At 50.8% G+C, this 20,782-nt stretch overlaps 9 protein-coding genes across 9 annotated transcripts; 6 read left to right on the forward strand and 3 right to left on the reverse strand.

Moving 5' to 3' along the window:
- Positions 1-73: 73 nt before the first annotated feature.
- BO94DRAFT_457076 (uncharacterized protein) lies at positions 74-3,141 on the forward strand (the record flags this gene model as incomplete). The annotated part of the gene is made up of 8 exons (XM_025607726.1): positions 74-109; positions 228-320; positions 389-474; positions 543-1,177; positions 1,246-1,640; positions 1,695-1,774; positions 1,825-1,930; positions 1,987-3,141. The coding sequence occupies 8 exons, from the start codon at positions 74-76 to the stop codon at positions 3,139-3,141; spliced, it is 2,586 nt and encodes an 861-aa protein (XP_025471524.1).
- A 3,650-nt stretch (positions 3,142-6,791) lies between these two features.
- BO94DRAFT_531697 (putative small nuclear ribonucleoprotein complex protein Nhp2) lies at positions 6,792-8,013 on the forward strand. The gene is made up of 2 exons (XM_025610955.1): positions 6,792-7,224; positions 7,403-8,013. The coding sequence occupies exons 1-2, from the start codon at positions 6,903-6,905 to the stop codon at positions 7,783-7,785; spliced, it is 705 nt and encodes a 234-aa protein (XP_025471525.1). The 5' UTR covers positions 6,792-6,902; the 3' UTR covers positions 7,786-8,013.
- A 328-nt stretch (positions 8,014-8,341) lies between these two features.
- Positions 8,342-9,828, forward strand: BO94DRAFT_582156 (DUF409 domain protein; the record flags this gene model as incomplete). The annotated part of the gene is made up of 3 exons (XM_025615460.1): positions 8,342-8,663; positions 8,715-9,336; positions 9,384-9,828. 3 exons carry the CDS (start codon positions 8,342-8,344, stop codon positions 9,826-9,828), a joined length of 1,389 nt encoding a protein of 462 aa, XP_025471526.1.
- A 138-nt stretch (positions 9,829-9,966) lies between these two features.
- Positions 9,967-11,005, reverse strand: BO94DRAFT_531700 (uncharacterized protein). Its single transcript, XM_025610956.1, has one exon. It carries the CDS (start codon positions 10,691-10,693, stop codon positions 10,088-10,090), a length of 606 nt encoding a protein of 201 aa, XP_025471527.1. The 5' UTR covers positions 10,694-11,005; the 3' UTR covers positions 9,967-10,087.
- A 1,021-nt stretch (positions 11,006-12,026) lies between these two features.
- Positions 12,027-12,803, reverse strand: BO94DRAFT_621226 (uncharacterized protein; the record flags this gene model as incomplete). The annotated part of the gene is made up of 2 exons (XM_025616987.1): positions 12,406-12,803; positions 12,027-12,344 (listed from the first exon to the last, which is right to left on the reverse strand). The coding sequence occupies exons 1-2, from the start codon at positions 12,517-12,519 to the stop codon at positions 12,027-12,029; spliced, it is 432 nt and encodes a 143-aa protein (XP_025471528.1). The 5' UTR covers positions 12,520-12,803.
- A 1,176-nt stretch (positions 12,804-13,979) lies between these two features.
- BO94DRAFT_531701 (Ygr210 GTPase family protein) lies at positions 13,980-15,933 on the forward strand. The gene is made up of 11 exons (XM_025610957.1): positions 13,980-14,051; positions 14,109-14,166; positions 14,234-14,243; positions 14,351-14,619; positions 14,684-14,777; positions 14,827-14,858; positions 14,914-15,125; positions 15,179-15,384; positions 15,438-15,617; positions 15,671-15,791; positions 15,852-15,933. The coding sequence occupies exons 1-11, from the start codon at positions 14,016-14,018 to the stop codon at positions 15,876-15,878; spliced, it is 1,245 nt and encodes a 414-aa protein (XP_025471529.1). The 5' UTR covers positions 13,980-14,015; the 3' UTR covers positions 15,879-15,933.
- BO94DRAFT_531705 (uncharacterized protein) lies at positions 15,852-16,702 on the reverse strand. Its single transcript, XM_025610958.1, has 2 exons — positions 16,142-16,702; positions 15,852-16,025 (listed from the first exon to the last, which is right to left on the reverse strand). The coding sequence occupies exons 1-2, from the start codon at positions 16,550-16,552 to the stop codon at positions 16,014-16,016; spliced, it is 423 nt and encodes a 140-aa protein (XP_025471530.1). The 5' UTR covers positions 16,553-16,702; the 3' UTR covers positions 15,852-16,013.
- Positions 16,703-16,876: 174 nt separating this feature from the next.
- On the forward strand, positions 16,877-18,718 carry BO94DRAFT_531706 (SET domain-containing protein). Its single transcript, XM_025610959.1, has 4 exons — positions 16,877-17,231; positions 17,333-17,859; positions 17,921-18,506; positions 18,575-18,718. The coding sequence occupies exons 1-4, from the start codon at positions 16,935-16,937 to the stop codon at positions 18,653-18,655; spliced, it is 1,491 nt and encodes a 496-aa protein (XP_025471531.1). The 5' UTR covers positions 16,877-16,934; the 3' UTR covers positions 18,656-18,718.
- An 813-nt stretch (positions 18,719-19,531) lies between these two features.
- Positions 19,532-20,680, forward strand: BO94DRAFT_509480 (putative short-chain dehydrogenase; the record flags this gene model as incomplete). Its single annotated transcript, XM_025609704.1, has 2 exons — positions 19,532-20,163; positions 20,275-20,680. 2 exons carry the CDS (start codon positions 19,532-19,534, stop codon positions 20,678-20,680), a joined length of 1,038 nt encoding a protein of 345 aa, XP_025471532.1.
- Positions 20,681-20,782: the final 102 nt, after the last annotated feature.

Here is a 20,782-nt window from a genome sequence, read left to right on the forward strand (position 1 = left end):
CCCCTCAGTGTCATTCATCCTTATTATGTGCCCCCGACTCTCGTTTTTCTAAGGTTGTGACCTATGAGTAGTGATGGATCTCTCACGGCAGGAGTATCCAGCGTTGCTGGTACGATGGACTCGACCCCAGCCACCCCCACCTTCCCCCTCCCCCCAACTTTCGCTTCCTCTCATCCTATACCCATCCTATGCACGTCTAACCTAGTGTTTACTCGTCACCATCGCAGGCCTCTTTGCAGCCCGGCCAAGCCACAAACGTGCTCAATGAGCGCATTCGCGTCATAAACAAAGTCAATGCGGACATCGCGGACTGGCTCCAGGTAAGCCTTTGCCTTTTCCGCTGGGGATCGAAACGCACTCTGGCTAAATCTTTATACTCAATCGATAGGAACGTCGTCGCATTGAAGAATTATATGCTCAAGGGCTCCGGAAACTTGCGCATCGGCCACAGCTGGACAATGGCGCGGCGCTCGGGTAAGGCCGGCTATTCAAGTAAATCCTCAAACCCACCATGGTTATGCTAACGACAGGCTTGGTAACAGTGTCTTTCAAATCCCGTGGCAGCGCATAATCAGTGCCACTGAATCAATAGCCCTGTCACACGAAACCTTCGCACATAAGATCGATGAGGACGTCGAACGTCCGTTGAGAGAATATAGCACCAAGAACCGAGAGCTATCGTCAATGCCTGGTATTCAAAGTGACCTTGCAGGATTGGCTAAAAATTACGACACGTGTCACAAGAAGGTGGAAAAGGCCAGGGAAAAGGGTCCTAAAGGTGCAGATAAACTAGCTAGCGCCGTGGCCGCTGCGGAAGAAATCAGCCAGCAATGGGACTCAAGGGCGCCGTTTGTATTTGAACAGCTTCAAGCAGCAGACGAGAGCCGTCTCAACCACCTTCGGGATGCTCTTACACAGTTAGAGACCCATGAGACAGATCAGGTTGAGCGCTGTCGCCAAGCTGCTGAGAGCTGCTTGAACGTTCTTCTCAACGTGGAGACTGCCGACGAGATCAAGACATTTGCTGCGAAAGTCAATGGAGGGAGGCCTGTCGTACCGAGGAGACAGCAGACTACCTCGCCTCCCCCAGTAGCACCTCTTTCTCCTCCACCGCGCCTACAGGATGACGCTGCTAGCCAGCGATCGGAGCATTCGGGGCCGATCAGGACGCCTCCTGGTGAGCATCCATTTTCTCGTTTTGGATTATGCGTCCCTTGATGTAGATTTCTAATGATCTGTTTACAGTTCCTGAGCCTCGGCATAATGCTCCCCTCGGTGGTCTCAAAAGGCTGGGGACGGTCATGAACCGACGTAGGAGCATCGTTGGGCCCTCTAGTGCCGCCCCCTTCTTTTCAGACAAGAAACATCGCAGTCCGTTTGCCTCTTTCAAGAGGGGAGACTCGCGTGATCTACAGATTCCTGAGACCCCTCCCGACGGATCCGAGCGTCCTGGAACCGCCATGACGACTCAGGATAGCTATGCTGAAGCGCCGGGCGTTTTGAGCGAAACCCACGAGAATGAGGGCTTTTCGGGCGTGACGTCCAACACGGAGCCCCAGTCGGCACCGGGTACAGCCAACGGAACAACATCTCATGAAGCTCTCCCTGAAGCAGTTCCTACAAACATAGCCCCAAATGAGGTAAGCAATAACTGACATATGTGTATAAGACTCTCAAGTTAATTCACCAATCAGCCACGCGTGGACTCGGAGGGTTTCTCGGAGCGACCAGAGACCATTGACGAAATCACAAGGGCTCAAAGAGAGGCAGCTGGGTAAGCAAACGTTGCAATTTGAGAATGTTCTGAGATTAACAAGCCCACAGGCTGGAAGAGTCGGGGATGAACTTGACGATCAGAGACCAACCGATCTTCGAGGACGAAGATCAAGCTAAGCAAGCGATGGATGATATGGCTAATCAGCTCCGACTGGTGGGTTTCCCCCGGGAAGAATGGCTCCCAATGAACGTTGCTGATGTGCCATGCAGCGAGCCCAGCAAAGTGGCGCAAGACGAAACGCCGGAACCCTGCGTGGCCGCCGCGATGTCCGTAACACAGTCTTTATCCCTACCCCAGGAAATGAGATCCCTGCTGTGCCGTCGGCTTTGGATATGTCGGTGCCGACCTCCCCATCGTTGCAGACCAGGCATGTTGCTTCCCCTAGTACCGCTACAGACGACCATGCCATGTCCGACACGACTTCTATCCGCTCGTCTCATACTTTGCATAATGCCCCGAGCCCTGTTTCGCACCCCGAGCTACACGAGCCGGGTCTGAATGCATCGATCATCGACACGGTCAGTGCGTGGTTCACCGAGGGCGCGGTGACCAAGTCATTTGTTCTTGGGGAGCTTGCATTGGCGTACAATGCCACCCCTGATGTGACACCGGGAAGCACCCGAGTCCGCCTCGACAACTTCCAGATTCTAGAAAAGGTGGCCGCAAACCCGCATTTTGTGAGCGAGGATAAGGGCAAGGATCAGTCCGATGAGAAGCGGGGTGAATATAGCATCAATCTTTCCAGCATTGCGCGACCCTCGCCGACCGTGGCTTTCAAGTACCAGGTCCACATGGATCCCGCGGTGGCCGCAGCCTATTGCCCTGTTATTTTCAAACCGGTGTGGAATCTTGAAGAACACCAGGCGAGCGCAATCATCTTCTATTCTATCAACTCGTCGTCCATGCCTGCATCGGGGAGTTCCATCACCCTCAAAAACTTGGTCTTGACTGTGAACTTGGACACGTCTCCTGTGGAAGGGCGCGAAGCAGCCCATGCCACGGCTGCTGTCATGTATCCCAACACCGGAGCAACCTTTCGTCGCAAACAATCTGCAGTGACCTGGAAGATTCCCGAGCTTGAGGTCAAGGCTGGATCTGATGCCAAATTGCTAGTCCGGTTCTCGACAGCCACCAGTTGGCCGCGGAAGGGCAAGGTTGATGCCAAGTTCGAGATTCACACCATTGATGATGGATCCCGCTTGAGAATCAGCGCCGCTTCCTCAACGGAGCAGGCGCCGAGGAAAGGCTCCGATCCCTTTGCAGACGAAGAGTTTGGGGAAACCACTGAGGCGCAGTCATCCTTGGAATGGCGAAGTGTTCCCACCGCACGGAAGCTACTCGGCGGAAAATATGTCTCTTCCTAAACCGAATAATCCGGCTGTATCATATCCATGAGCCTCCTATACACGGAGAACATACTGTTCGAACGCAAGCCTCGGCCAAATGTGCCGATTAGGGCATATGAGTCGGGTATTGCTTGCCCCCTCCCCCCACACATTACTCCTTATGATGAATCCCAAGGAAAAAAGTTCCCTCGCGGCACATCATCTCTCGGAACCCGTTTCTGCTTCGCCCTATGTCCCTACTCTTGGCCCTCATATGCACAGTTTCTTTTTATCTCGCACCCGCTTTTGCTTTTATTACCTCACTGCAGTCTCCTTTCCTTTGTCCTTCTCGATATCCTTTCCAACCTGCTCGTGTAATCTCGTTCTCTGGCCTCTTCTCCGGTTCATGTCGGGCTTGGTCAATGGTCTGTAAATAAGTTGTTTGTTCATATTATATTTTTAGCTCCGCTGTAATGGGTAATCAGGACTGTACATGTTCCATGCATGACATCAAGTGGAAGAAGGTGCTTGTAAACTCTAATCAAGACCCTGGAGTCCAATGCCTATACAATGGTTACAACGCATACAGAAATATTAAAAATTGGGTTCGTGTAGCACTTTTACTGTAAAATCAGACCCAAAGGACAACTACTCTAGCGGTGATGAAAGCTCCCAGACGGGCGTATGTATTTATTCTCTTTCCACTTCATGATAGCATCTCAGGGATAGTATATTTAAGGCGATTTTAGTATACTTATATCAGGTCCGCTAGCAATCCGCTATATTATCGAAGCCATGTTGCAGACATGCTTGTTGGGTAGATAATATAGTACACAATAGGAGGCGAAAAAAGCCTTGTGAACCGCTTAAATGAGTAGAATTCCATCTAACTGGGAATGATGGCATCATGACTCTTCATAAACATGGCACTTTGATGTGTGTGCCGGGGAATCACTTGGAATTTGGACGACCAGAAGTAGCGCCAAGCCCCTGAAACGAATCGTAGATCTACATGCGTGCAGCCCTCGTAGTCTTGTCATAGAAATCTAGCGTCATTGCGGCAAGAAAACAGGGGATATCCTTGCGCTCTTCGACCCAGAATTTGATGAGGTGTCTGATCTCCAAGGCAAAGAGACTGTTGGGACCACCCGAGATCTTCATCGTCCCGTTTTCGCCATCGAAAATGATTGAGTTCTCCTCACCGTTGCCCATGCTTCCTGGGCCCCGGGAGTCGGAAGGAGCACCACCATCGCCATGCCTGTAAGCGGATGAAAGATGGAACATCGAAGTAACTCGTACACGACCATTTGGAAGGAAATCCAACTTGTATCCCAGCAGGGATGCGACTGCTTCGCGAAATTCCGACGACTTGGCCGTCCAGATCTCTTTCAGGCGCCGCATACGTTTCTCCTTGTCGGCAACCACTCGCTCCATTTCTTGGACTTCCAGCTTCATGCTTTCAAGGGTGCTCACCGGGACAACTTTTACATCCAGGTGACCACCACGCAGTTGTGCAAGGAGTTCTTGGTTCTCCGCCTTCAGGGTTCGGATAGTGGAAAGTTTGAGGTTTTCTGCTTCTGCGGTGGGGTTGTCACGAAGTTCAAGAATTCGAGTGCGCGATCTGGCCTTGAGGGACTTCATCTGCGACTTGCTGGCTTCAAGCTCCTTGCGAAGCAGAGTTGCTGCTTGCTCGGATTTCGACAAAGATTCCTGCAATGTTCTATTCTTGCGGGTCAGAACAGAAAGACGTTCGCTTTCCGCATCGCTCTCGGCCGGAGAAAGGGGCCTTTTGATCCCCCGGGGTTGAGACTCATCCTGCTGAGAAGGCTCGCACTTAGTGAGCTCCTCATGAGCTTTCTCCAACTCGACTCTATACTCATCAACGAGCTTCTCCAAGTTGGCGATTTGCTCTGACTTTTGCTCGTCGAAATGGCTTTGCTCTGGATTCATGGTCACCTCTTCCGTGTCAAAGGCCTTAAGCTGAGCACGGAGATAGTCGACTTCCTTCACAGCGAGGGCCCGCTGCCGTTCAAGCCTTGATTTGATACGGCTGTCTGCCATTGCCCCTCCAGCAACAGAGCCGGCAGTACTGCGAAGTTTCTCGATCTCCTGTCGCAAGGTGGTACGTTCTGTTTCCAGACCTCTAATCGACTCGTCCTTCTCCAGGAACTGCGCTTCAATAACACCTAGCTTATCAACAAGAGAGGCCTTTTCTATGCGCTCCTGTAACAAAGCCTTCACAACCGCTTCTGGGGAATCGAGCTCTGCCGGCTGATCACTATCTTGTAAGAGACTGGTCCAAGCTCGTCGTTCATCCTCCAGCATCTGTGTCTGGATCTGAGCAGTATCCAGTTGCGACTCCACATCTTTCATCAACTGCAGCTGATTCTCCAACGATCTCTTTTGTTCCTCCACGACTTCCACATTCTTCTGGATCTTTCGTAGGTGCCGCAGTTCGGTGCTTTGCTCACGATTCGCGGTTTCCAAGTTTCTGATGTGGCTGACTTGTTCGGAAAGTTCGCGTTTGAGAACTGACAGGGTCTCGGTATCAGTTCCCTCGGCTTTCAGGCGAAGGTTTTCCGTTTCTAGGTCAGCGACTTCTGTTTCCCGCTCGCGCAGCTTTTCCTGTGTAGCCTGCATGTCACCCCGGATGGTTTGAAGTTCCTTTTGCAATTCCTCCACTGTTTTCTGGAGAGACAAGCGGATGGTGCCAAGTTCGCTGATCTGATATTTATACTGTCGCTCCTGGTCGAGTAGTTGTGCCTTCGTGTCTTCTACTTCCTCTTGTAAGAATTGTTTCTGATCTTGAAGACCTCTAGCCTTTCGCTCTAGGCCAGCTTTCTCATAGAGTGCATTCTCCTGAGCTTCTTTTAACTCTTTTGCAAGGGTCTCGCTCTTATTGTTGGCCCGGTTGCTACTGCTTTCCGCAGCCTGTCATATAGCTAGATGATTAGGACCAGAAACGACATGGAATATAGAGTAATGAGCGAACCTGAGCTTTTCGAAAGTCCGAATCAGCCTTGAGCTGCAAATCCCGTAGTTCCTTCTCATGATGTAGGACCATGAGGTCCCTCTCCTGTTTGAAATTCTCCAACTCATATCTGAGAGCGTTCACCTGCACAAGTAGCTCCTCCTTCTCCGTATCTGAAATGGGGATCTTTAGTCTTAAGAGATGCATTTTGGGACAGACGCATGAGCTCACCAGGCTTTGAAGGGTAAACCGAGCGGATTGATTGCTTTAAAGTATCCGGTGCCGGCGGAAGCGACAAGGGAGATTCAGCGCGGAGGGTGTCCCGCGAGGGATGCGAATTCAAGCTTGAATTCATCTGGGGCTCATTAATCTCCTTGGTCCCAAACGGACTGGGGAGCATGTCGCGCGACACTCCGCGACTCACCTTGGATGAATCAGGCAATGGTCTCCCGCGCAAGCAATTGCCCGGATGACCATCAGTGGCAAAGGGATTTGGTGGATATTTTCAGGGCTGCCCAGAGATCCAGCCTTAGGCTGAGAATGAGGGCGCAATCATCCGACCAGACCCAAGAAATGCTTCATTGTTTTCGATAGAGTGACTGGCACAAGCCGCCCCGAGGAGGCCCGTGCTGACTCAGCCACTTCACCGCCCGCGCCAGCTATGGGTCTTAAACAGGATTAGCGCCGAAATTTTGAAATGGATTTCGAATTTTTGCGGAAGAGACCGACGACTACTGTGTATTCCTCCCCACGCCCGTCGCCGTCTTTCTCGACTTTCTCCCCCTCTTCCGGATTCAGCTCAATTCCCTGGGTGGGTCGAATATTCACAATGGCCAAGGATAGGACCGAGAAGAAGGACAAGCGCGAGAAGAAGGACAAGCGCGCGGAGAAGGACGGTGTCTCCAAGAGCAGCAAGAAGGACAAGAAGGAGAAGAAGGACAAGGTCGCTCTCGCCGACGCCGTCGAGAAGGAACTCACCACCAAGGTTCTGGAAGGCATTGATCAGGCTGTTTCTGCCGAGACTCCTGCTAATGGCGTCGAGACCGAGCTGATGGAAATTGACGCCCGCCCCGTTGGCGCAATTGTTCCTTTTGCCAGCCCTCTGGTCGAGGACAAGGCTGCCAAGAAGGCCTTGAAGAGCGTCAAGAAGGGTAAGATATCTCCTGTGCTTATTGAATCGGTTTTCCAGAGTTGTGCCGTGCTTGCCTTGGTCTCAACAAGATGAATGCGGATTCATATGGCCTTGGTTACTGGCTAAGGCTCTGTGGTGCTACTTGCGCAGCCGTTCATTAGTCGCTCACAATATGCTGACTGTGTGATCTACAATAGCCGCTGTGAACAAGTGCCTGAAGCGTGGTGTGAAGGAGGTTGTCAAGGCTCTCCGCAAGTCGCCCATTCCCGCCGCCAATGCCAGCATTGGTATCCCCAACGGAGTCGTCATCCTCGCTGCCGATATCTCGCCAATGGACGTTATTTCACATATCCCTGTCCTGTGCGAGGACCACGGTATCCCATACGTTTTCGTCACATCCCGAGCTGAGCTCGGCAACTCGGCCGCCACGAAACGCCCCACCAGTGTTGTGATGGTCGTGCCCAAGTCGGCGTCGAAGGGCAAGAAGAAGGACAGCGAGGACGACGGAGAGGACTTCACCGAGGTGTTCGAGGAACTGGCCAAGCTCGCTCAGAAAGAGGCCAAGAAGGTGAACCTGTGAAGTTTCAGCTGGACTTCTGAATCCACCCTTCCTTTGTTCTGTTATGTCTTAATTATATTTCAATGTCTTGTCGCTTTGCTGCTATGGCTGTACAGTTCCACTTTGTTGCCTGACAAGGCAGTGCATGTCTTCGGGGTCTGGCCTTTGGGACGTGTTCATTGGGTTGACTTTTATGATGTGTCCGTTGCAAATCTGGCGTTCTCAAATGGTGTATGAAAAAGGCAGGAAGTATCCAATAAAATCCAAAATCTTGACCAGAGCCTCCGTAAGCGAATCCATGATGTTTCTCCGCTTCGGCGTTGCAGAGAAGGAGCAGAAAGACTATACCTATACTAAGCAAGCCCGACCGGGCCGCTTCGCCGTTCGCCGTGAGGATCGATCGCTCTTTCCTCGTTCAGAGACAGACAGACTGGATGGAAGGGAGGAAGGCCCGAGTGGGCTTAGCGTGCACCAGCTCCAGGCTGGCCTTCCCGGAACCAGAAACCAGACCACCACATCTGGATTCCAGCCATCCATCTATCTACCTATCGAGGTATGCCATGAGACAGTTAGTAACATGTCATGGTTAACACGAACTCCCATCTATCACCCCTACCAATCATTGATCTCCATCTTCGTTCTTTGGAAGGCCTTTCTACTTCTCCTCGCCATCCTAACCCCCGGTCCCGGGTATGATACCTCAACGACCTTAGCTCAGTGGTACAGGGACTCCAGTGACATCAAGGGACTATTCCCAACCTTTTTGAGACAAGTATCTACCAGGCTGACTAGGTGGGATGCCATCTACTTCACCGAGGCGGCAAGACGTGGTCATGTTTTTGAGCAAGAATGGGCGTTCAGTTATGTTTTCTCGAAGTTTATCAATCTCTTAGCCGCTGGTAAGAGTCGTTCGTAAAGATCCATCCTTTCTCAGCTAAGATCCCTGTCAGCCTCCGAACGCACTGGTGCTTTTCCCTATGAATTCAAGGAAAGTGCACTCGGTGTTGCCGTGGCCCACGTGGCTCATGCCACCTCTGCAGCGGTTCTCCATGGTCTAGCATGTACCATCTTTCCGGGGATACAGGGACGCAAGCTGGCTTTCATCGCAGCATGCTTGCACATTCTCTCGCCCGCCGGCCTTTTTCTGTCAGCTCCCAACGCAGAAAGCACTCATTCTCTTCTGAGCTTCACGGGCGCTCTCCTATTTGCTCGGAGCTTGAGTGTCTCGGGCATTTCAACAAGCATCCAAGATGGCCTGTTAGTGCTTGCGGGCATCATGTACGGCCTATCCACGGCTGCTCGTGGAAATGGCCTTCTCAATGGTGTCATCCTTCTCGAGGAAGCATTTCGTGTCCTGTATTCCATCGCGCAGGACTTCAGCTTCGCCAAATTCCGGCGACTCGCCGCGGTTGGTCTTGCCGGAATCTGCGCCGGGCTCGGATTTATACTGCCGCAGTATATTGCTTACCAACAGTTCTGCGCTAACCGTACCCTTACCGACGAATGGCCGTCAAGGGAATGGTGCTACCGAGCTATTCCCAGCATCTACAGCTTTGTGCAAGAGCATTACTGGTATGTGTCTCGCTCCACCTTTGGCGGCTTCCTACTGACATCCACAGGGACAATGGGTTTCTTCGATATTGGAATCTGTCCAATCTACCATTATTTGCGTTGGCCAGTCCAGTGTTAGCCATTTTAGTCTACTCTTCCGTTTGGGCACTCAATGTGGAGTCAGGCCTGAAAATTCCCAGTACAACGCCACAAGATTTCCCAACAGGACAACTGACAGGGCGTCTGTTGCGTAGCCTAGCGATCCCTCAAATCATCCTTGCCGTTGTACTGTTTTTCTGCAATCATGTTCAGATCATCATTCGGTTGTCGTCTGGTTATCCAGTGTGGTATATCTGGGTAGCAACTCTTATCCTGGACTGCTATCCTGCTTATCCATCTGCACGAAAGAAGCATCTGGAGGGACGCGGTTGCGGACAGGCAATTGTCCAGTATATGGTGATATATGCAGCTGTACAGGGCGTGCTTTTTGCATCCTTTCTACCGCCAGCTTAAGGCCTCGCCGTAATCAGCGAAGCAAACCTTGAAAAGGCAACCAACATCGTTGATTGCTACAACATGGAGAAACATCACGTAAGTCGGTCAGTCTCTGATTGTTCAAATCATCTAGTTAGATACACTAATACAAGATAGAAGGACGCAGTCCTCTCCAGGTTGAGCCTTTTTCTACCAGGCCTAAGACATTACACAAAGATAAGAGAAAGAAAAAAAAAGCCCGCTTTGCTTTTCGTAACATCATCCATCATAGCCCCAATTATGCCCTCTGGTCCGATTGCAAATGCTGGTACCAGTGCTGGTTATCCACACCTTTCTGTCTACCAGCAGAGGTACCATCTGGGCCACTCTCAGCGGCCTTGCGCTGGAAGCCAGCCTGTGCCAAGCGACCAGGGTCATTCTCACCACCAATATCAGTGGTGTAGCTAGCATTGGGCGCGTCATCGGGGATATCACCCTCCTTCAAATTGGCGCCCTTGGGCTTAGTGTTGCCCAAGTGACTAGTCACGTCCTCAATGTAGGACGGCGCCGCTCCAGCATTGTTCTGGCTGCTGTGGCCGCTGCCACTGGCCGGGGCGGCTTGCTGCTTGTAGCTAGCCCCACCGGATGGCTGCTGCTGACTACCCTGGCCCTGCTGAGAAAGCTTCTGAGAAGCAGGGTATTGGCCTTGGTTGATGCCGAGGTCCTTTTTGGCAGACGTAGGACCGCCGGCGTAACCGCTCTTCAGCTCGTGAGCGCCGGGGTAGTTACCCTGTCCGCCCAGAGCCTCGGGGTACTTCTCCTGGGTGTCGGCGCTGGAGTCGAGCTTGGTGGCGCCGCTAGTGTTGGTGTTTCGGACTGTGGACTGGCCAGCAGATACGCCCATGGGCTGGGCTCCGCGGTTCTGGGAGAAGGCACCGCCCTTGGTGGCTGATTCAGCGGCCAAGGAGTCGTTGGTAATGGGGCCAGAGGGCTCCTGGATGGGGTTGTTTATGCGCTCCGGGTCGGAGGTGACCTGTTTTGAGGGTTATTGGGTGTTTCATTTGGTTATGGATATACTTAAGACCAGGTAACATACCTTGGTGCTTCTCTGGCCGGGGGGAATGGGCTGTCCTTGGAGATCCATGGTGTGGTGATTTGGGAATATGCAAAATTGAATGTAGAGTTATGTATTCGTTCAGACAAGTTGATAGATGAGTCTTAATCGATCATGTAGTTGATTTTACTTCTTCTGTCCAGCAGCTACAACACCAGAACTATATAGCATCGAGCAACCTCCGGATGGCGTCAACCCAGTTGATACATGAGTTACAGCCCATGATGTCATACTGACATTACGACCACCACTGCAGTCCACCGATCCAACAGACCCAGAACCATAGAGAACTGGGTACTAGGTAACAGGATACGTCAACGAGCAACATCTGCTTCCCAGTTGTGGCGTCAATGGACAAGAATCGATTCGATTCGGTTTGGCCATTTGGTACATCGGGTTCCGCCGTCTAGATCCATCGCCGTTGGCAGGTTCTTCGCGCTGGGTCCATCCACATGTCTGGTTGCCGTTTCTGGGAAACTGAATTGGAATTAGTCCTTCGATGGGTTTCTTTCATTGCGTAGGTAAATGGGAGTTGATGTGATGGGTATTGGGCGCTTTGCTTTGGGGGGCAGGTGTCTGGATGCATGACGTCATGGTTGTTGGTGGGTGGTTAGATACATGCATGCATGCATCCTCTGTCTGTGTGACTCGTGGTTTGTTTAATGTGCGATTTGGATGAGAAGATGAGTACTGTTGTCTATTGTGTAGTTATGTGTGGACATCTGTGTGCTGGTTTAGGTTGAGGGATGTCGGTTCCCTGGCGGGAAGCCGATTGGATGTGCTGTTGTAGATTTTCCTTGTATCACGGGGACGTAGTACCATCGTGAGGGAAATTCCAAAATAATGATAAGTAATAATGTGAGGATTTATTGAGGACATGTCTAGTATGTTTGATAAAATTCAAAGGTTAATGAATTATACCTTACTGTCGACACAACAACAGGATATATATAGAACCCAAAGCAGGGCCAATGGTTGTCTACAAAATCTACTAGTACTTTACTTCGTATGAAACTCAAACTCATTATGGAAAATCTCTTTTGTTCATTAAATGCTCATTCATAATAATACACATAGCATAGGGCCGTAATCAATACTCCCTCAAGAAGATAAAGTCCCCAAATTACCGATACAGAGCATCCCGGGGCAGACCGTCAAGGTTATCCTTGCCCTGGCGACCAACGCCACTCATAGGTTGCGTGTTCTTGTGATATTCATCGCCATCGATACGAACACTGCTGCTTGCAGTGGCAGGTTCTCTCAAGGCACTGTTGTTCTCTCCGGAAACGGGTCCTTCGCGACCGCCCGAACCCACGTTGACGGTTCTCTGGTCGGCAGAGTTCCAGTCACTGGCACGAGGGGGCTGCTCGGGCAATGGCAGGTTGGCCTTGGTCTTGTCGATCTGGGCCTGCTTGTCGGAGTTGTTCTCGTCCACGATGGACTGGGGTTCAAGGTTAGCGTGGGGCTGGGAAGAGTGGATCAGAATGGAATAGGGGAAGTACCTTCATGGCGGAGATGTTGGAGTTCTTGGGGGTTTTGCCAGCTCCAGCGTGAGAGGCGTGGGATTCAGGCTTGCGGAGGTCCTGAATGGTGGTGTGGAAGGTCTGCTCGGACATTTTGGATAGTGGTGGATTGTGAGGTGGTTGGAGTGGTAGTAGTGGTGTGGATTGTAGAGAACTGTAGTTGGAATGTGATAGATTGCTTGTGATGAGGATGTTTGTGTTGATAGAATGGTAGGTTTAATCTCAAGGGGTGGTGCTGCTTTTAATATGTACATCCGTCGAGGAGAGCCGATGGTTGGATGGCTGGTGACGTCGTTGCGGTTAACGTCATACACGCCGACCACACCTTGGTTCGCCTTGCAACCCACCCAGCCTTGGGATAGACATTGCGCCTTTCAGCAATGGGGGCTACGGTGTCCACTAAATCATGGAGACTCTATGAGCAAATAAGACAACCTTGTTTGATAGGTCACCTCATTGGATGAGGAATATCATCGGTTGACAGTGAGTGACCTGGTATCCCCTGGAGTTGGCTAGCAACCACGACAGTTCTCCGCACAGCGGATTTCACCTTATTCCTTCTCTTTCCTCTGGTTTCTTGACCCATTACCATTACATCTTCTCCTCATTGCTGCACCGGTGAAGAAATAGCGGATCCTCCGAGCCAAGCCCAAGTACAAGGGATCATCATGCCAATGATGCCATCCCCGATCTGATGCTAATGATAGATCAACCCAGGAACATCACCGTGCAGTTCCTGGAGGGTCAATGCAAACTGACCTGGATATGCACCCCATCGGGCATCATTCGCGATCATATTGATGACGTACCCTTTGGATCTTAGACATCATGAGGCGCTGCTGATGTCTAGGACAGCAGAAGAAGAAAGGTTGCTATTGACCACGGAGCACCGGTTCCCGAATATGATGCAAGCACGTCTCCAAACTCATCGAAGAATGTCTACATGTCATGGTGGACGTTGGCAATTTCCAGCCCACTTGCTACACTGTTTCATTGACCTCGATATTGCTGCTTCATGGCCACAATTTCCTACACAGTAGATGCTTGCCACCTGCTGGCAAGTATAGGACTTAGGCAAGCCTAACGCAAGGGCTTGGACATGCCCATGGCATTGAGGGTTACATCCCGACTGCTCGGCCTATACTTTGCAAGAGTGGTAACGTTGTCCTTGGCCTCTTTCTGTTGGCCTGACAACGATTGTCTGATACAAGACTGTCGATTTGAAGATGTCGAAAACTGATATAGGGAAAGACAGGTGTCTGTGCGCGTAGCTCAAAGTACCACGCACTATTAGCGCCATTGCACCGGAAAAAGTGCCCGGATGTAGCAAGATAGCATCGATAAGTAGCATCAATGCAACTCGATAGAACGTGTGTTCGCCGGAAGAGGAAGGAGCGACTCAGGGACCGTCGGGGTCTCGATCGGGCGCAGTGTCTCAGACCGCCTTCCTAGGGAGGACGGCAGAAATTGATCTCTCCCCGCTGATGCAGAAATGACTTTCTCGATTTTCTAGCAATCAGACGGAATAAAAATTTATTCAGACGTTCTTTCTTTGTTCTATACCCTAGAAGCATTGCGCTCATTGTAAGATGCCGAGGGATCCGTTGATTGGGCTGGTTGGAAAGGTCTGGTTTCTTTTTCCCATATACGAGACGCCGCTGATCGAATTGAGGGGCATGTAGCCATCCAGCGGAAAATCGACAACATTAAATAGTTTGACAGATGCCTCTTCCAAAGTCGGTACGTTTCTGAATTCTGCAATCTACCCCTATCTCAGAGCACATACTTATCGTACGGCATCCTTTAGGAAATTTCCCGTACGTTTGAATCCGACTACCGTGATCGTTATCAGACATTGATATATATCGCCCTGCGGACTCTACAACAAACCCTTCTCAGAGCGACTCTGACGTTCGAAATGCAGTTTCACTACCATCGATCCCCAGCGTGCCATTGGATACCTCCAGATAGAATGCGCCTGTCAGCGATTCAACGTTTCTGATAAATGCAAACCGAACTATGGAGGATGCGTGGAGGGACGGCGTTCTGTTCCGATTGAGCTTCTGGATGTTGCAGGTCTTGTACCGGGTGCACATCAAGGACGTGGTTTGGGCAACAAGTTCTTGGATGATCTCCGTCATGCCGATGCGTTGATCCACGTTGTGGACGTCAGTGGGACTACTGATGCGGAAGGTACGATATATCGATGTATAGCAACTTTCGGAAAGGCTCTGCTGACATCGCTTTATCAAATCAGGAAAATCTACGCGAGGATATGACCCTTCACAAGATATCGAATGGCTGAGGTCGGAGATTGTGCGCTGGGTGCTGGGAAACCTTCTGCAGAAATGGTATGCTTGCGCGTCTGAGGCTATATGATTACAGGCTGATGCTTCATAGGGGTTCCATCAAGAGGAGACATGTCGCAGTCAGTAAGTTTTATTTAATCACGGCCGAAACTCTCCTACAGAAATTGACATGGACCAGAATCCACGGCCGTGGAAACCTTGCAAGCCCAGTTTTCGGGTTACGGAGGTACCAATGCGATTGTTGCTCGCTGCCTCGATCGGATGGCGCTGAAGGAACCTCTTGAGGAATGGTCCGACGAAACCGTGGAGAAAGTTGTTGAAGGCTTCATTGCAGAGAAATTCCCGACAGTCTTCGCCTTGAACAAGATCGATCATCCGGATGCGGACAAGGTTGGATATATCCCAATTCACGACTGACATGGTAGCTGACGTGGTGGAACCAGAATATTAGCAAGATCGCCAAGATGCAAGACCCCCAATCCATCGTACTCTGTTCTGCGATTTCCGAGGTGTTCCTCCGGAGGCTAGCCAAACAGGGCTACATTAAATACGTTGAAGGAAGTGAGTTCTTGGATACGAGAGAGGATTTGATAGAAATGGGCGAGCCTGATGGAGGCGGCCTCAAAGAGATGGATGAGAAGTTGAAATCGTATGGCGGTAACCTACACCCCTTCTGACAGGACCGGGCTCACATGGACTTAGGCGCGTTGAAAACCTGAAAGACATGGTCCTGTATCGTTTCGGATCCACGGGAGTTGTCCAATGTCTCTCACGTGCTGCAGAACTGCTGGGACTTGTGCCGGTATTCCCAGTCCGCAACATCCATACCTTCTCATCCGGAGCCGGAACAGCTGCTTTCCGTGACTGTGTCCTTGTTGGCAAGTGAGTATCTCCGGATACCTTCAACTCCAGTCCGGCCGTCTAACATGGCACAGGAATACCACTGTGGGCGATGTTGCTCGCAAGGTGATGGGCGACGTACCCATCTCCTACATCGAAGGAGTCGGTGGCATCCGTGTCTCAGAAGACGAAATAGTGGAAGTAGGAAAGCATGATGTAGGAGCTTTACCAGGTCTTCATTTGCATTGCCCAGGCTAACAAAACCCTTCTATCTAGGTGCTCTCGTTTAAACCTGGCCGATAGATCCTGCTATTCAATTTATGTACAGTCAACGTGATAATGAAACAATACTTGAGATGATACAACTCCAAGCTGAGTATCTTTTAATATCGTATAGACCATTCTTAAGGGCTCAGAGACCAAGATATGGTCGTGCGCTTAGTGGCCCTTCTATGTGAGCAATATTTGGTTAGCCATTTTGTTTGAAAGACCATATTTCGCGAGACTTGCGAGTTGCTATGTCAAGGAGAGACTGGCGTATTCCTGATTGAATGGACTTTACTGACCTGGCCTCTCTCATCATTCATTCCGATAATCGGTTCTGGTGCGTTTGGGTGCTGTTGCTTCGCCTTTTTCCCATGCTGCGTACCCCCCCTTTCCGTTGCTCCCTGAGGCTTCGATCCATTGGCGATACCCTCACCCTCCTCCCTGTCCTTCATCACTGAGGCTGCCGCATCTGTCGTTGGGTCTGTAGTGTCCCGCTTCTGTGTTCGGTCAACTGCATGATCCTCCGACCCAGTACCCTTCCAGTCCTTGGTCACGCCGCTGTTAAAACGAGCCTGCACGCTTCTCGGCGTATGGATCGCGGCTGGCTGCCAGATGGATCGCAGCGAAAGCAGACAAGGTGTCGGGGGCCGTGGCACAAGCAGACTGTGAAGCTTTGAGGCCGATGATGGAATGCGAGGGTTGGCAGGCATCTTGATGGATTGTATGTGTCCGAAGTAGGTGGTAACTTTTGCAAGAGTTTATATTCTCGTATTCCTATAGCTCTTGTAGTGAAGATGATTATAAGTCTAAGCAGAATGAAGCCTCCCACATGTTCCAATTAAGAACCAAGTGGGTTCGATCACTTCGCCTGGAGAACCGGCTCGACCACATTTGTATGACGTCTACATGCCGCAATGAAACCATGCTGCTGCTTCAGGCTAGTAGGGCTTAGGGCACCTGGCTCCACTTTCTTATCGATAACAACACCGCCAAACACCTGACCTGCCATCGCTTGTCATACAGCAGCTTGGGCGGGGCGATTTCGCAAATGCTCATGCCAGATAATCGCACCTTAGTCTAATATCAACTAAAATGAAGCACGACTATCTTCCAATTGAGACGCTGTTCCCCTGGACAAAGCTCAACGGGATCGCCGTCAAGGGCATCGCTTTCCGGAAGCTGCGCGCAGATGATGGCACCGACAAGGGATCTGCAATTGTTGCAACAGAGGAGCAATCCGTTCAAGAACCCCGGAGTGTCGACTCCCAGCCAGAGCCCCTCCTACGGGTTCCCTCCGATCTAGTCCTCTCCCAGAGCTTTGTCGACAACTACGCCAAATCCGATAGACAGCTTCGTGAGGTATTAGAAGCTGTCGGAGACTTTGGAAGAGTAGGTCCTATTTCAACTTCCACGGATCTTGGTGGCGCGAATACCATGGCTTGGGTTAAATGTGTGATAGTTGACTCTGTTACCTCTGCTGATATGCACAGACAGCTAGAGGCGATATATTGATCTTCTTACTCGTCCAACTTACGCATTCTAGCCCTGATTATGCGCACGAGCGCCATCATGTCGGACTGTCGAGTCCGTGGACTGAATATATGAAGTACATGCCGTCTGAAATCATATTGCCTACCTTTTACACCGAGGAGGAGTTGGAGCTCTTGCGGGGATCATCGTTGAGACTGGCTGTGCATGCCAAGATCGCCTCCCTTGAGAAGGAATTCGAGCATCTGCGTCAAAGCACAGAGGGCTTGTCTTGGTGTGGGAAGTATTGGTGGGATGAGGATACGGGGAAATTGACGTTCGATGATTGGAAGTATGTCGATGCATTGTACCGGTCACGGATGGTGGATCTGCCGCGGAATGGTCATGCCATGGTCCCGTGCATCGATATGGCGAATCATGCTTCTGGAGAGACGGTCAAGGCTTTATATGATGAAGATATGGAGGGGAATGCTGTATTACAGCTGCGTGATGCAAGAAGCCTGCGGGTTGATGACGAAGTCACTATCTCGTAAGTTCCGTCTCTATCAGAAGTGCTTACTGGTGGTTCATGCTTACGTTGATGGACAAAGGTACGGCGATGAGAAGTCCGCCTCGGAAATGATTTTCTCCTATGGTTTCCTTGACGGGCAGATAACAGATGCGAAACAGATTTTCCTTGACCTGGACATCCCAGACGACGATCCCTTGAAAATAGCCAAAAAGGCATTCTGCAAAGATACACCAGGAGTCAAACTATCTACTTCTACCGACTCGGAGACAGACGCTGCTACAACCTGGGACAGTCCTATCATCTGGTGGGCATGCGTCAACGAAGAGGACGGGCTGGACTTCAATGTACTTCAAACGACTGACGGCGGCCGAGAACTCAAAGCCACTTGGAAAGGAGAGGATGTGAAAGAACCGAACAGTCTCAAAGACCTCCTAGCGGCCGATCCTAGATGGGAGATCTACCAGCTCCGTGCGGTGGTTCTCATTCTTGAGCGACTGGAAACTCAATTCTTCGTCCTGCGACAAACCGACATGATGATCTCCGAGATCCGCGACAACGAAGAAATGCGAACCATTTTCCGACCGGAGGTATTTGAGACAGTCTTGAAACTGCGAGAGCTGGAGTCCAAGCTAATGGAACGGGGGATCGAGGACCTTGTCAAACAGGTACGTGCTGCTGCCCATACGCCTATACTTCATTGTCCAAACCATATACTAACCACCCATGACACCAGAGAGAAACCCTCATGGCAAGCCCGGCAGTCAGCACCTATCTGACCCAAGCATTCGACGACATCGACGAGGATTTCTCTTGACCCTCTTTACCCTCTAAGAACCGAACTCTCAACTTATATATATAAAGATAATCTTATCATTACCAGATGACTTATTCATACCCGTATTGAAAGTAATCCCAATACCCGGCACGTATCGCTCAGACACGTGGAGGATGGATCTTACCCACCGCGGGGTGAAGGATCCGCCCAGCCCGTGGCGCAAGTTAGAAGGAACCAGGATTATGATCTGCCTACCTACTCCGTACTCCATAGTGCTTACTCTACAGACTACAGAGTGCTTTTTTTTGGGGGGGTTTGAGACTCGACGGATTGAGTTGTCGATACTAACTCCGGTCGTTCCGGATTATTCCTCCCGAATTAGTATCCTCGGATTGCTACGGCTGTCTATATAGCTCACCATACTATATATGATCGTGCTTGCCTACGATGGTAGGTACCGGGTTTTTAAATGTGTCTGAGTGAAACAATCTACGATTTGGATAAAAACTGAATGCTTTGTTAATTCCATATACTCTAGCTCTGATGTTGGGATATTTGTTCTACCTAGTTCTACATACATTTGTAGACAATTGGGATATATCTCTTGGTCTACGTGGTAGTAGTAGTAGTAGCTTTGACAGCTAGTGAAGTAGTATTTCTCAGTCGTATCTTACACTCGACAAAAGTGGTTGACGCAATTCCAATTCCCCGAGGTTCTCCATCGCAGGCCGGCCGGGGATTCAGCTCTTATGCCGCTTGGCCCGGGGTATACTCTCCCTACGCCGTTCACAATGAAAACATACAATATGACTACTCCGTAGATAATAAATATCCACATTCATTTTCTGAAGCCATGTCCAAATGCGAGAACATAACAACAATTAGATAATTCACCAACCAACACCCCGTGCAGCAATGGTATCCTCTTCCTCCCCCCTGAAAGGCAGTATCCTCGTAACCGGCGCCAACGGCGGCCTAGGAACAGCCCTAACCTCCCACATCAGCACCCACTACCCCGATTACCACGGCATCTATACCGTCCGGGATGTCTCCTCCCCCTTCACAGCCCCATCGACCTCCTCCCACGAACTCATCCCTCTCGACCTCTCCTCCCTCTCCACCATCCGCACCACCGCAAACGACATCAACGCCTGGGTTTCCAGCGGGAAAATCCCCCCCATTCGAATCCTAATCCTCAACGCTGGGTTTCTGGAATTCGAACAACAAACCTGGGCCCCCGATGGATTTGACATGAGTTTCGCAGTCAATTATCTGGGCCATTTCCTCTTGATCTTGTTGCTGTTGCAGAGTATGAACCGCGACGAGGGACGAATTGTCCTCCTTGGAAGCTCGACACATGATCCATATGCTCCTATCGTGGGGAGACATTTTCCGGAGGAAAGGTGGAAGACCATCATTCAGGGGGAGGATATAAAAGCAATGGATGGGATTGCCTATGGAACGTGGAGTTCCAATAAAGATGATCCGTCCCTACATAGTGGGTTTAGGAGGTATGGGGCTGCCAAGCTGTGTGTGGCTATGTTGGTGTATGGATCCCTTTCCTTCCATTCCTCCACATTCTTCCTTTCCGGTTGGGGTTTCTGGAGGTTTTAGTAGGCAGGGGGTTAGTAGAATGCTGACAGGAGACGTATGCATAGGGGTGAATTACAAGAACGATTAAGCAAAGACCCCTTTCTATCCAACCTCACCGTCGTCGGAATCGACCCCGGAACCATGTCAACCGGAATCGTGCGCCACGCTAGTTGGTTCGTTCAAACGGTACTGCATGGGATTGTGATTGCGAATGTGGCGCGGGTGTTAGCGTTCGCAGGGTATCGGAACGCGCCGGTGCGGACGCCAGAGTCATCGGCGAGAGATGTGTTGGATGCGGGGATGAATGCGAAATGGAAGGAGTTGGGGGGTGGCGTGTATCTGGATGGGATGGAGATCGGGAAGATTAGTGAGGAGGCGAAGGATGAGGGGAAGAGGGAGTTGGTGTGGAGGGAGAGTGTGAGGCTTGTGGGGTTGAGGGAGGGGGAGACGGTTTTGAGGGATTGGAGATAATAGTAGTATTATATAGCGAGTCTTGGAGTGGTGGGATGTGAGGGGTTAGTTGTCATGTCAAAGACAGAAGGTGCAATGGATAGAGAGATAGATCCCAACGAT

Source organism: Aspergillus sclerotioniger (genome assembly GCF_003184525.1).
Source record: "Aspergillus sclerotioniger CBS 115572 chromosome Unknown BO94scaffold_4, whole genome shotgun sequence".
Taxonomy (NCBI): Eukaryota; Fungi; Ascomycota; class Eurotiomycetes; order Eurotiales; family Aspergillaceae; genus Aspergillus; species Aspergillus sclerotioniger.